The following is a 13,790-nucleotide window of genomic DNA, read 5'->3' on the forward strand; positions in this document are numbered from 1 at the left end:
ATCCATTCAAGTCAAGTCATGTAGATTCCAGTAGAAACGCAACATAGATATCCGTTAAATGGCAAAGATAAATCAACCAAATCGTCCTAGATGTAGAACATAGTCTCGGCAATATTAGGATGAATCCTGACATCCACCGTGCGGGACATATCCGCTGTTCCCTCGGTGCCACTGGTACTACCACCAGAGCCATCAAGGGGCATAGGATCGAACAGATCACTCAAGAAGCAGCGAGCACGGGTGCACACCAAATCGGCATAGTACGCTGGCGGACAGACACTAACCGCCTTCGTGGCACGACCGAACATGTAGCACATCTTGTGAGTGAGATCTTGGAGGACATCAGCCGCGCCGGGGCCGGTGCTGTTAGCCGGGTGACGGGGATAAAAGATCTCGTCCCAGACGGTGAAGTAGTGAGCAGGACGGGCAGTGCCCTGGAGGGCGGAGTGAGCCTGCAAGAAGAAGTCCCAGTCACGGGCCTCGGAGACGCCGCGGTCGACGACTGTTCCGGGGATGGGATTCTCGCGGTTCGAGTCCTGCTCTGTTGTTGGGTAGAAGCGGGTATTGTGACGTTTTCCTACCACGATGATGGCCAGACGCGGGAGGCCTTTCTTTGTCTGGTCTGCTGGGTAGGTCTTCTTGCAAGCTTCTTGGAGGAGGGGGAGTTCCTCGTCGATGACTTTGTTATATTGGCCCTCTGAGACGCCGTCGCGGTAGACGATGATGTTCTCAGGGAGGGACTTGTTTAGCTTGCGCCAGTGTTGGAGACGCGAGGCGAGGAGGGTTTCTAGGTCGGCGACCATTTCTTGGCGGGCTCCCTGGACGCGGATCTCGGCGGGCCATTGGGCGAGGGTTGCGTCGACGGAGGCGACGATGCCTGCCACGCTGGGCGCTGTCCTGGCGGATCCTGGTGACGGGTGGGTCACGTCGATGCCGACTAGCATTGTTTTTCCTTCGGAAATGATTCCCAGGTCGGCAGTGCGAAGGGCCTGGTTGGCACCGCCTAATTTGAGGTTGATTTTCAGGCCCACATTGGCATTGTACTGGTCGTTGGAGTTCACGAGCTTCTCTGCGAGAACGTTCACGTTGCGGATTCCGAAACGGACGTCGCAGACTTGCTTGACGCAGTTGTATATACCAGTGTCTTTACTGTGTAATATACCCAGTATGAAGATTGGGTTGTGTTGCTTTTTCAGATCATCGACAGCTTGCTCAATATCAAGAGCGTCGTTCTTGCCGGTCAGAACGACACGTTTGCCTTGCTTGTGGGGGTCCACGAGCATACCCATATCTTTGAGTGTCTTTCTGAAGGCTTGGAGAGACGCATTGAGCTGATCTGGGCTTTGGAAAACTGGCCGAGCGCCCTCCTGGTCAATGTAGAGGAAAGTCCAGGATTTCATGGCTGCAGGCTTAGAGAACTGAATTTGGCGCATGTTCCAGTTACCAAACTGAGTCCTGATTTCCTTGGTCCTATTCCCGTCTTTGTAGTAGACATTTGGGGCGGGGAGAACGCGCCCAGGAACCGTGATCAGCTCAGTGGAAGAGTTAACACCGAAAGCAGACTGTAAAAGGTTAGACATCTTGATAAGATCTTCAAAGCGAGGGAATCCTTACTAGTGTGGCATTCAACGGCTCGCCGAGTCCCAGTACACCCACACCCTTGGTGACAATTGACTGGGCGTTCTGGCCCGGCTTCCGGCCCATAACAGCGAAGCGGAGCATACTGGCTGTCTGATCGCCAGTAAGCTTGGATTTAGCTGGCTGGCCAGGCTCGACTTCGCAGACCTCAACGGGGAGATAGACAGGTCTGTCACGAGACCCGACATTCACCACCGGTAGGTTTGCATTCAGGGCCATGTTATACTCTAAGAGGCAAGTCAGCACAACACGAGGAGAAACTGAGTCTCAGGAAAAATAGAAGGAAAATGAAAATCGACGGACCCTTTTTGAAGAAGTCCGCAACGGTGATATAGCGACCGGCTTCTGCAGGGCCGGCTCTGGGCGCTTTCTTTCCCTTCTTTCCCTTGGCCTCGGGCGCACCAGACACGGCGACGGGCCGAGGGCTAGATTCAGCTAGGAAGAATTGCACATCCTGGGGACCGGCGCCGTGGCGGGAAACCTTGGGTGGGTTGGGCGACGAGCCACCGTCGCCGCGGTTGGCCAGGCCATATATAGGCTTGATGCGAGGCCGAGGCTGACCGCGAGTGTTTTTGCGGACGAGATGGGTGATGCGAACGCGCAGACTCTTGAGAAACTTTTCCAAATGATAAGTGTTCCTGTTGCCATAGCCTTGGATCACGTTGATCAAAGGTCCCTCATTGTAACATGCCATATATTTGACCTGGACGTTCAAGAGCACCCGAGCAGTCGCAGCACGCACACTGACAAAGAACCCACGCAGGACAGATAGGCCACCGCCAAGGTTGAACGATTCCATGGTTTCCTGACGCAGACTGTAGTGTCTGTTGGCCCCGACAGAGACGACCTGGTCGTCCGTCTTGGGGTGGTGGCCCATGATCATGTTGAGGGCAGCCACAATCTCAGACTTGGACTCAAGCATGGCACCGGCATTGGTGGAGGTCAGGTAGTTAACCAAGTCAGCAGGATTGACCTCGCCAGTATACTGACAGGTAACCTGGTGCACCCGGGGTGGATCCAGGTAGTCATCATCCATGTGCTCCTTGTATCGCACATTGAATTTACCCTCGGTCAATTTGACACACGAGACGAGGGTAGACCGGAAGTCTGACGCAATGCTGTTCTTCTGCTGTGGGAAATGCTCCTCCAGCAGCAGACGCACAATGTGTCGGGCCTTTTTGCCCACAGGGGCAGATCGGCCTGCAGAGTCGGCTGCAATGTCAATATGGTAGCGGAACAGCTGCTTGTTAGGCAGGGTCAAGGGCAAATAGTTTGCATACAAAGTCACTGGCCTGCCAGCTGTGCCATAACCCGGACGGTCGGGGTATTTTGCCTGTCTCGGGGTCTTCTGGCTGCTCACGGCCAGAGCTTTGGCAAGGTCATTTTCGGTCTTAGTGACGGCGGTGTTAGGGGGTGGAATAGGTTCGCCTTGTCTGTAGGCAAATCATTAGGTTTGTCCGAGTACCAACTATTGTGAGACATACCTGAAGATGGGTGGGCCAAAGTTGGTAGAGCCACCACGTCCACCACGTCCACCACGGAAATCACCCCTACCGCGAAAATCACCTCGACCCCGGAAATCACCTCTCCCACGACCTCGATCACCCCCACCACGAAAGTCGCCTCCACGACCTCTGTCACCACCTCGGCCTCGGAAGTCACCTCTGAAATCTCCTCGATTTCCATCGCCTCTACCAGCTGGGCGGAAGGCTAAATCGCCTCGACTGTCCCCGCGACCGCGACCTCGATCGGCACCACGACCTCGATCCCCACGGCCACGGTCACCGCCACGATCACCTCGTCCACGACCCCGGTTGTCACTCATAATAAGATAGGATCAGATACAGATGGATTATATGGGTTGAACTATGAAAAATGATAGGGGAACTTAGTGGGGAATGGGGAATGGGGAATGGTGGATGAACGGCTTATTAAGTATTGGAAGTGATGTATCGTTTGTCCATCACCAGGTTCTTTGTTTGCTTAAAGTAGTGTATTATGATAGGGTGACGATTGGGTACACGTGTACGGGGTACTTCCTATATACACGAATCTACCTGGGCAGTTGTACAGAAGTTTCCAGCTGCATGATGCGACTATGACATGCTCCATTTACATTATGCTTCTCACTACCACGGCGATATCAAATGCCACGTAGTTAGTGAGATAGGATTGGAATCCTTTTTCGCCTCTTTTCCGACTAGTAGTAAGTTTTTTCTTGGGGGAAAAAATAGATCAATCACTTCGCTCCCGTTTGTAGTCCTGCGGTTGACCAGTAGATCTAGGCATAGGAGGGCGACATATTCCCAGTCTATTTTTGTGATAGTAAGACTATGTTTCAATTATCTTTCGATTGGCTGCTGTAGCTCTACGTGTCCACGTATTCGAGTGTATTGATGACACCACGAGTTTGAGGATTTTGTGTGCAAAGGAGATCCAATGATTTCGGCCCGTAGGTTTGGCGTTGGCTGGTGTTGGTTGGTGTTGGTTGGTGTTGGACGTGTATTTTCCTTTCTTGCTTTTGCCCTCGATTTTACATGATATTAGGTGAAGTCAATCTAATAACCAGTACGGAGTACCTTGTGCCTTGTCATTACCAAAGCGAAATGCTCTCTTTAAGGCCACACAGGAAGACATTAAAAATCATAATATGTGATATCAAATAGTTTTCAAACAGTTCTGGAGGTATTTTAGGCAGAAACGCACAGAACATACAAGTTTAAAGACTACTCCGTCGTAGGGCTCTTCAAGAAATAGTCAACGTCTATCTATAGACGGTCCCAATGCATGATGACCTTGCATAAGTTTTCCGGGATATGAAGATAGAAGCATGCTTAAATGAAGCAATTGGACTTTTCTTGAAGTGCGCCTCCCTTTTACGTTCAATAGTCTACATATACTATCGTTAAAACAGAGCAACTTGTGTTGAAACTAAACATGAAAACTATACAAAGCTGTATCAAGGGATACAGTTCTTGCAAAGTAATACTCGAACTTGAAGTATACAATGTGAGAAACTGTAAATGTCCAATCGCTCAATACCTAGCAGGAAGCCTATATTCGTAGGCTTCATACCACTATACAACATATGTACTCTTGATAAACCTTTCATATGTAAAATAGACTTTGTATGGAGTGATGGCAACATAAATAGAATTATAGAGAAAGCAGTAAGCAAGCGGATGCCGTCGGAATATACACGTTGAAGATCCCATACTTCAATACAATCTGGGTACAGGTCATATGCAGGAATGGGTGATGAGGCTGCCAGGGCTGCATCGGAGCCGCTAGACTCGATTTCGTAGGAGTTCGGGGGCTTTGTATATAGAAGAGGTCTGCCCAATGGTGTTATAGACTGCAAATCATCTGGAAGCTTCAACACTTTGACATCTAGAGTTGTAGCATGTCTCCTGATCATATACATGCACTCTTTTTAATCTGCCGATATATTAGACAGAAAGATGTCTACTACTGAGATTCATCAAGTATTGCATTGGCAATATGTACATCACAGTTTCCACGTTTCAATAAGTAATATAATAAATGGCCCAATTTAATTATCATACCATCTCTTTCGGGGTAAAAATCGTCTTGAAGTTATGTTGGCGTACAAACCATGCATTCCACAATTTCCATTCCTGGTCAGGATATGCCAACTGCACCTATGGAAAGAATCAGCATCACTAGCGTGTTTTTTATGCAAAAACAAATAACGTACCTCAAACCTTCGCAAAAAGCTAGGTATAATCTTATAAATCTCCATAAGAGAGATGTTCTTCCCAATGCAGGTCCTCGACCCGGCACCGAATTGGAGCATCATTCCATCCATAGCCTTCAATTGATCAGGTGGAGTAGTCAGCCATCTATTTGGGTTGTATATATCGGCATCTGAACCAAAAATGTCTTTACGGCGGTGAATAACCCAGGGGCTGCAGCCGACAATTGTTCCACCGCGAATGAAATGACCGGAGATCTCCATTCCCGACGCAGGAACAACACGTTCTAGAGGAAGTCCTGCAGCGGGATGCATACGGAAAGCTTCCTTTATACAGGCATCGAGATAGGGCAGCTGCCGCGACTCTGTCCACGAAACAAGTCCAGTTGGGCGGTTCACGATCGTACCATTGGCCACGGCGTCATCAAGTTCTTGCGTAAGCCGTTTCATGCACTCTGGGTTCTTTAGTAAAAAGTAGAACACGGCTGCAATGCTGATAGCAGTGGTTTCGGACCCGGCAAAGGCCATAGAGACGGCCATGGTAAGGATTCGTTTGTTTGTCATGAAGTCTGGACGGATTTCACCCGCCTTGATGAACATCGTAAGAAGATCGTCCTTTGTTACCGAGCTCGTTAGATCAGCCTTTGCTGACATGCGTTCTTCCATGCGCTGCTTAGCGAAGACGGCCACGGGGTGTGAATTATCCCATAAGCCCAATTTTTGAAGAATATCAAATATTGGATTCTTCCAGATTAGCTTATCTAGCCATGGCATCTGACCAACAGGGGCGGCATAGTCGAAGATGTTCGCCAGGGAACTGACGATACCATCGATATCTTGGTTTTTCTCGATGAAACCATGGCGTTTGCTATATGTGATGCTTCCAATAACATCAAAGGCAAAGAATTGTAGCCATCGTGCAAAGTCGCACACTGTAGCTCCATCAGCAAAGAGGCGGCTTGTTTGATCGAGGAATATCTCCGTAGTCTCATCGACCATGGGCTCGTACTGTACCAATGAGCTCATTGAGAACGCATGGTTGACAGAACGACGGAGAGTCGCATGGAAGTTCTCATCCAGCGTAGAGAATAGCGATGGCAATGGCTCGCCTTTAGAAACCGTCATTTGTACTGGATAGAACTCGGACTGTCCTTTAAATTAGAATATGTAGATCATTCTGCGCTCGGCATATAGTACCTTGACAAATCCCTTGTTTAAGCCATAGATCACCTTCGTCGCCTTCGGATCTGCAAAGGATAAAGTGCGTGGTCCTAGGCGCACGATATCGCCATACTTGCGATGCAAGGCTATATGAGTGAGCTCAGGGCGTCGACCCCTCACGTCGAGGTATCGCCAAATATCAGATAGGCGCGCCCAGAAAGGCCCAGGAAAAATGTGTAGTGAATTGTAGAAATAGTTTTGAGCAAGGTAAACTAAGAGTAGAAGAGGGAATGTATAGGCAACATAATGAAGCGTAGAGATAGAGAAAGCTGCTATGATAGCCATGATTGTGTCTAATCACTTGGACCTAGCTCGAAGCAGGAGCTATGAGGAGGGCACTTTATATACACCACATCATAGAATATCCGTGACGTGGTGATGCTGGGATCGGCAGTTGGGCATGCCAGGACCCGAATATGGGCGTAGTAGGCATGAGAGATATCTCAAGCAGGAAGCATTACGCAGGAAAAGTCATTCATTCGTCAAGCCCCACAATTTCCCCATATTTAACATTTAGTGCAGGTGAAGTAGACGACCTTTGCTTGATTGTGGCCTGCGCGTCGGCATCTGGAACGATGTTCAACAACCGAGAACTCCTTGCAGTGCAATAATCACGCTATTTTGTATCTCAATGCCACAAATCTAGAACTTTCATACACAAAATAGAAGGCCTACAATACCTCGGAAGTATCTAAGCAATAAATATATGTACTAACGGCTGTATACAAGCCACTCCGAATTTCCTTACAGCAACCAAATGTAGAAGCCCAACAATTTTAAAGTCACAATCTCGGGCATGTCCGGTCCCGCTCTACTCCATGGCGGATAGATCACACTGCCGTCAGAGAATATATATCAAAAATGATCCAGAAAAGCCCGTGCAAACTGCGAAAGTCTATATCGTGGCATTCATTCGTGGATTGTGCTATGTAAATTGAGGTCGATCTAAGTGGAGAGTATTTCATAGTATGCAATACCGAGGCAAGAAGCAAAGGCCAAGCAGTCTTAGACCTGGCTATTCGTACCCCAGCGCTTGTGTTCGATGTCCTGGTCGATCTGTCTCGGGAGCAACTACGATCTTTCCCAAAAGCAACCTAAGTCTGTCGTTGAAGCGATCAAAATTAGTTTCCTGGTAATTTAGCGAAGCTCAAGTTCTGCGACCAGATCCAAAATGTCTAGCCATGATAGGGGTTGTTCACTTAAATAGGAGAAGATTGTAGAAAGGTGTCGGCATTTTAATCCGAGCAACTCCCGAGTGGGGCGGAAAACAGCCCAGTAAGGGAGCTCCCGCCTACGGCAGGCTCCAGCCGCCAGTGCGCCAGTATAATACGCATTTACCTATTTGACAGGACTTAATATACCAATATCTATATCTATAGAAGCAATATCGCCTAGATGCTTATACAGTTCAGTTCTCAGCTCTCAAGTAGTCTTTTTCCGTGGAAGCTTATGGTAATTTCCTATATATAACCACTAGTATATAGGAAGGTATGAGAAGCCAACGGCGAGTATGTGGAGGGAGAGAGAGAGAGTGTGTGTGTGTGGGGATGTTGGGAGGCAAGAAAGCATTTGAGCTGAATGTTCAAATAAAAAAAACTTCCTGTTTAGGTATAGTGAATGCTCATGTTACATACCCACAGGAAATTTACTTTGATTGGTTATTTCAACATCATCGCCCACGGGGCCACATCTCGGATCTGAAAGAGGGTATATAGCCTGGTCTCTTATCACCATTTCAGCCCGTTGGCCCTTATCTGCGCAGTGCATAAGGCTCTATTGGAGTGCGACCTTTATAGAGTCAGCATGGCTGAGACTGTCAGAATATGTATGTTCCGCTGTCCTCTCGCATGTTTGTCAGATGCCTAGGCACCTAGTAGGTACCTAGGTAGGTTAGGTATAATTTGCGATACTTACTTGTGCCTGATATAGCCGCCCGAAGTAATCATGGCTGTTGGACGTGTCGCCTCCGCAAAAAGAAATGCGACGAAAATCGCCCTGTGTGTTCAGCGTGCATTTCTCTCGAGTTGGATTGTCATGGATACGGCCCGAGGCCAGAATGGATGGATAATGGCGCACTGCAAAGAGACCAAGCCTCCAAATTCAAACGTCTCGTTACCCAGGCCAAGTCAAAAAAAGGAAGGCGACAGCAATGTCACGCTAATCAGTTAACATTGGCTTCAACGATTGGCATGAGGTCTTCCACCACCAAGAATGTATCCCCCCCGGCGGCAGTTTCGCAAAACTTTTTCGATGAGCAACTTGGGGCTTTTCCTCAAGATGATTTCAATTGTCAAGACAGTGGAATAGGGTCAAGTCACTCTATTGACACACTATGGACATTCTGGCCCCCAAACGACCTTTCTATCATGGATGATGCTTCGTTGGATTTAGAGAGTTACAGCTCTACCTATACAACCGGTCAGAATCAAAACTCGTCACCGCATTTGATATCCCCCATGGCTTTCGAAAGTATCGTATCTGGAATGGACATTCAATCTCCGACCCATCAGAGTACCAGCTCCGCGTTGAACGGATTGCAAGATAGTGCGTCTCAGGACCATAGATATCAGTTCAAGGAAACAGCTTCAACTGCCAATCACGATCACGTGGCATTATCTCCTCAAACAACATCCCCGAGTGGAGACACAGAGGATGCATTGTTTATGTACTACCTGGACGAAGTCTTTTACATCCAGTATCCGTTTTTTCATTGCCAAAAGAAACAAGGAAGAGGTTGGCTCTTTGCAATCCTTCGACGAGTCAAATCTGCATACCATGCAGCTTTAGCTCTGAGTGAACGCCAACTTCTTTCAAGCTCATCATCGCGGACTAGTGACATTACTAGTAGCCTGACTCAACTACGCACTCAAAATAGTCACTACGACATAGCCATCCAAGAGATGCAGTTGATGATAAATAATCATAACGCATCGAAAGGGCTTCGACTCGTGCTTGATAGCATAGAAGTCCTCATGTCTATACTGCAGCTTTTGTTCCTTGAGGTAGGTGGGCAATGATTCAAGTAGTCATAATTATAATACTAATATGTTACAAATGGAAGACTTTCAATGGCGGAAGAGAAAAATGGCAGACCCATCTACGGACGGCATCTGCTTCCATTTATACACTCCTACAGGCCCGGCTTCCGCCGCTGAGGACGCCAGACGACTATATGGTTCCACATACTGGAAGTGAGACGACCGCTCTATGCCCCGAAATTGAATGCGCATTTAAATTCGTGCTCGGATCTTTCATCGCATTTGACATCATCTCTTCCGCTTCTACTCGATCAAATCTAATTCTTAACATAAGTCACTTACAAGCACTTGAGACTTTTGAAGTTTCCATGGAAAGCCACACCGGGTGCCGTGATTCAGTAATGGCACTTATCCTGGAGATATCCCTGTTGGACAAATGGAAGAAAGAGGCCCAAAGCGCCAACAAACTGAGTTTTGTTGATCTGGTAAAACGTGGCGACGGAATAAAGGGCCGTCTTCGGCAAGAGATAGCAGCCATTGAGGAAATCACCCATCCATGGGCAGGAGGATCATTGCTAGCCACTTCATCAGCAACTGCTAGCTCTAAGCCCCCAATACCTACGCATCCGGAAATCAACAAGTTGTTCCTACTGGCAGCTATAACGTATCTCCATGTTGTCATTTCAGGTCCTTATCCAGAAGTGCCGGAGATTGCAGAAAGCATCTCGGAAACAGTCCTCGCTTTCAAGGATTTGAAAGATCCGCAATTATTGCGAAGTTCGGTGTGGCCATTCTGTATTTCGGGATGCTTGGCGCTGGAGAAACATTATGGTTTCTTCCGGGGTCTTGTTTCTAGAGCAGGTATCTCGCAAAATACTACTGGGGTGTGCTTCGAGGCCTTACAAATCATGGAAGAATGCTGGAAGGCGAGGATTACTTCCCCGAGAGTTGTGATTGGGCTACAGCAATGCAGCGACGTGGTTGCTATGTTTTTCTGGGATGAAGAAAACGGAATGGAAAACATAGTAAAACGATGAAAAAAATCAGTGTCAAAAAACGCTGCTGATATTATTTGAATAGGACGATGTTTTAACCATTTAGGGGTTTGGATGGAAGCTCCATAGATCGTCGTCAGTCGTATGACTTGCATTCGACAACTGGGGTTTCCTGGGGCCGTGGGCTCACGGGCCGAGCCTGTATAGTAGCCTTCTCAGAGCTGACCTTGCTACGAGGTCTATCAGTTCGATAACACCCTACGCCGCACAATTAGCACTTCACTTCTCTACTACCTGTATCAGAAGTAAACCCATTATGTCTTTTGTCTTACAACTCTGTACAACTACTTTCGGATCCTGCCTCACCTGAATGGTGAGGCCTATTTCTCAACTTGCCCCGGGTATACGGAACGCCAGAGTACGGAACGCCAGAGGAATCCTGAATAGAACTTGAGACCTGCATATTTGGCGTTTTTCTAGTTGATCGTGCCAAGCTCACCAAAATTTGCCGGTATTGGTGGGCTTGACACGATGCTGGCTCCGACGATCCCAGAGGCCGAGATGACCTGAAGAATCTTAGGGAATACCCGTAGGTACATGCAATACAAGGGTGCAACATCTAGCGATGCACATACCAGGCTAGACACTGCGTCTTTTTGGTGAGAGGATCAGCGGCCAAGTAAGTAAGGCCTTGTTTCTTTAACATGATTGACCCCTCGTTACCAAATATTCTTTTCTCAACACGTAATTGACATTGTCGAGTCCAAGGCCAAAAGTAAGCACTAGAACGGACATTGACTACTAGTTGTATTAAACCACGCATGAGATGTGTGTGCTAAACACATAATGATATGAGAAAACGAAGGGATTGAATGTGCGGCTTCAGCAGTTGATGTCTTAAAGATCAGGAAAGAATAGTGTTGAATAAAACATGACAAACGCTAGTAAAAAAATGCCTCCACCTTTTGCCGACAGATGCCAATAAAGCAAGGGGCTCTGTCAAAAAGTGTTGCGCAAGCTGAAACACCGGGGGTTATAGATGGTATCTGATATCAAGCCACTGTGCTCCGAGATTATCCTCTGGCCCTAGTTTGGGAGTTAGCACCATGTAAGATCTCATCAATGAGTGCCATCGCTTGATAAAGCCTTCTCTCCTGCAATCGGGGGGCTACAACTTGAACTGATAGCTTCGTGTTCAAATATACACTCCTATCATTGGTGTTTGGGTGCCCTGTTTCTGATGGATCAGCATAACCTTGCAAGATAGGATTTATCACTGCTTCAACACTGGAGGGAAACGGATAACCAGAGGTGAACGTGTAATAGTGGTATCAAAGACAGAATATTGGAGGGATGAAGGTAGGGAGCTTACACAAGTCCCTGTTCCTCGAATCCCAACCTCCAAGAATTTCCGATTCAGGTAGATCGTCCTTTAAATCATCATTTGAGACGTCTCTGACTGGGAGTGTTCCAGCTGGATAGTCCAATACGACAAATGCACTTGTATAACCAACACCATTCCACCTGTCAATTTCTGGCACTGGATGAGGAGCCACTGGACATATCAACGCATCGATCATTCTCCCATTCTCATCCCTCCAAATTTCCAACATTTCCTTCTCGAATGCCAATTTTCTGACATGTAACTCGCTCAGCTGCATTAAATCTGCAGGCTTTTTTCTTCTCAACCTTGTGTCAAGCCAGGGGATCAAAGGTTCCCCGATTCTCTCAAGTATATCAAATGTATGGTTGTTCCCCCCGATCCCAAAAAATGAGTTGGCCAGTGAGTGGTATTTCTTGAATGCTGGTGCATTGACCTCAACAACTTGAAGCCCGGCTTTGCGTAGAGCTTCTACCGCTTCATCAAGGACCTTCGCAACCGGTGATAGTGGCGTTGTGATACCGTCAGCTCTCATAACTCCAAACAACGGTTTCTTTCCTATCCTCCCTTGCCCATCCCACGACCCGAAGGCGACATTTGGATCTTTTTCCCACGGATTGGCATCTGCAATCGCTTTCAGAAACAGCTCGCAGTCTCTGACACTTGTCGCCATAAGCCCCGCACTAGCCTGCAACCCCAGTTTATCGATACCAGGCAGCTGCCCAATTTCTTGGCCCATGAAAGGGATTCTCTGCGAACTGGGTTTGATACTGTAGAGACCATTGCACATGGCAGGTATGCGTACCGAGCCTCCAATATCCGTGCCGATACCCAAAACACTGCCCCTCATGGCAAGCAGGGCCCCTTCACCACCACTACTTCCACCCGCTGTAACCCGCCTATTCCGTGGGTTCATGACACGCCCGAAGAGATGGTTATGCGAATCCAAGGCCATGAGAGTTTGCGAGACGTTGGTCTTGCAGTATAGTACTGCTCCTTGCTCAAGAAGTATATCCACCAAGGTGGCGTTTTCTTTTGCAGGATTCGCTGCGAGACTTGCCATGCCAATCGAAGAGTCATACCCTTTGATATTGAACGTATCTTTTAAAGAAATCGGTATCCCATGTAGCGGCCCTCGTGTCTTGCCTGTACGTTTATATTCAACATCCAGAGCATGTGCTCGCTCGATAGCCGGTAGGAAGAGGATTTCCGAGAGACAGTTGGTGAGTTGTTGAGCTATGGCGGCGCGCTTGCAGAAAGCGGTTGTTACGGCTTCAGATGTGAGCGCTCGGGAATGGATAAGTTGAGAAAGTGAGGTTACATCGTGCGAGGAAGTTATGGAGAGTTCGTCTGGAGTCAGGACAGTGCTATTCGAAACAAGGGAGCGGACGTCGAGTGGGAGGGGGTCAGGTAGTGGGTCAAGGAGCCAGTTTCTGGGGATGAGGGACTGAAGGGTCTTGAGTTTGCGGTGAGCAATGGCATGGTAGGTTTGGGAGGACATTGATCTCAAAGTGCATTTGCCGGTTGCTGGCTTATCACCGCCTAACGTTGAGGAAGTGCTAGGTTGAAGAAATGTTGTTCCCTCCAAGCATGGATGTAGTACTTGGTCCATGTGATCAGAGTGGGAATTAAGGGACTAGCCGACTGCCGTTAGCTGGACCCGTGTAATAACTAGTACTAATGTGACTAGTAACAACTACTTTTGAACTATCGACTATATTTTTACCGCGGGAATTCGTTTATACGTCTTTCTTCTTCTACTTCTTCTATGCCTTCAAAATATCCAATTAGGCTGCCCAGTGAAGAGGGAATGACAGTTGATCGAAGTTATACAAACATTGCTGAGTAAATTGCATGATACT

The 13,790-nt window shown here is 47.8% G+C and overlaps 4 protein-coding genes across 4 annotated transcripts; 1 reads left to right on the forward strand and 3 right to left on the reverse strand.

Annotated features, from left to right (window-relative positions):
* Positions 1-86: 86 nt before the first annotated feature.
* N7500_009258 (putative RNA interference and gene silencing protein (Qde2)) lies at positions 87-3,463 on the reverse strand (the record flags this gene model as incomplete). The annotated part of the gene is made up of 4 exons (XM_056680399.1): positions 87-1,562; positions 1,615-1,865; positions 1,942-3,071; positions 3,123-3,463. 4 exons carry the CDS (start codon positions 3,461-3,463, stop codon positions 87-89), a joined length of 3,198 nt encoding a protein of 1,065 aa, XP_056527781.1.
* A 1,735-nt stretch (positions 3,464-5,198) lies between these two features.
* N7500_009259 (cytochrome P450) lies at positions 5,199-6,859 on the reverse strand (the record flags this gene model as incomplete). The annotated part of the gene is made up of 3 exons (XM_056680400.1): positions 5,199-5,300; positions 5,357-6,499; positions 6,551-6,859. The coding sequence occupies 3 exons, from the start codon at positions 6,857-6,859 to the stop codon at positions 5,199-5,201; spliced, it is 1,554 nt and encodes a 517-aa protein (XP_056527782.1).
* A 3,094-nt stretch (positions 6,860-9,953) lies between these two features.
* N7500_009260 (uncharacterized protein) lies at positions 9,954-10,589 on the forward strand (the record flags this gene model as incomplete). Its single annotated transcript, XM_056680401.1, has 1 exon — positions 9,954-10,589. One exon carries the CDS (start codon positions 9,954-9,956, stop codon positions 10,587-10,589), a length of 636 nt encoding a protein of 211 aa, XP_056527783.1.
* Positions 10,590-11,878: 1,289 nt separating this feature from the next.
* N7500_009261 (Amidase) lies at positions 11,879-13,429 on the reverse strand (the record flags this gene model as incomplete). Its single annotated transcript, XM_056680402.1, has 1 exon — positions 11,879-13,429. The coding sequence occupies one exon, from the start codon at positions 13,427-13,429 to the stop codon at positions 11,879-11,881; it is 1,551 nt and encodes a 516-aa protein (XP_056527784.1).
* Between the last annotated feature and the right edge of the window lie 361 nt (positions 13,430-13,790).

Source organism: Penicillium coprophilum (genome assembly GCF_028826855.1).
Source record: "Penicillium coprophilum strain IBT 35676 chromosome Unknown utg000006l_segment0_segment0, whole genome shotgun sequence".
NCBI classification, from domain to species: Eukaryota; Fungi; Ascomycota; class Eurotiomycetes; order Eurotiales; family Aspergillaceae; genus Penicillium; species Penicillium coprophilum.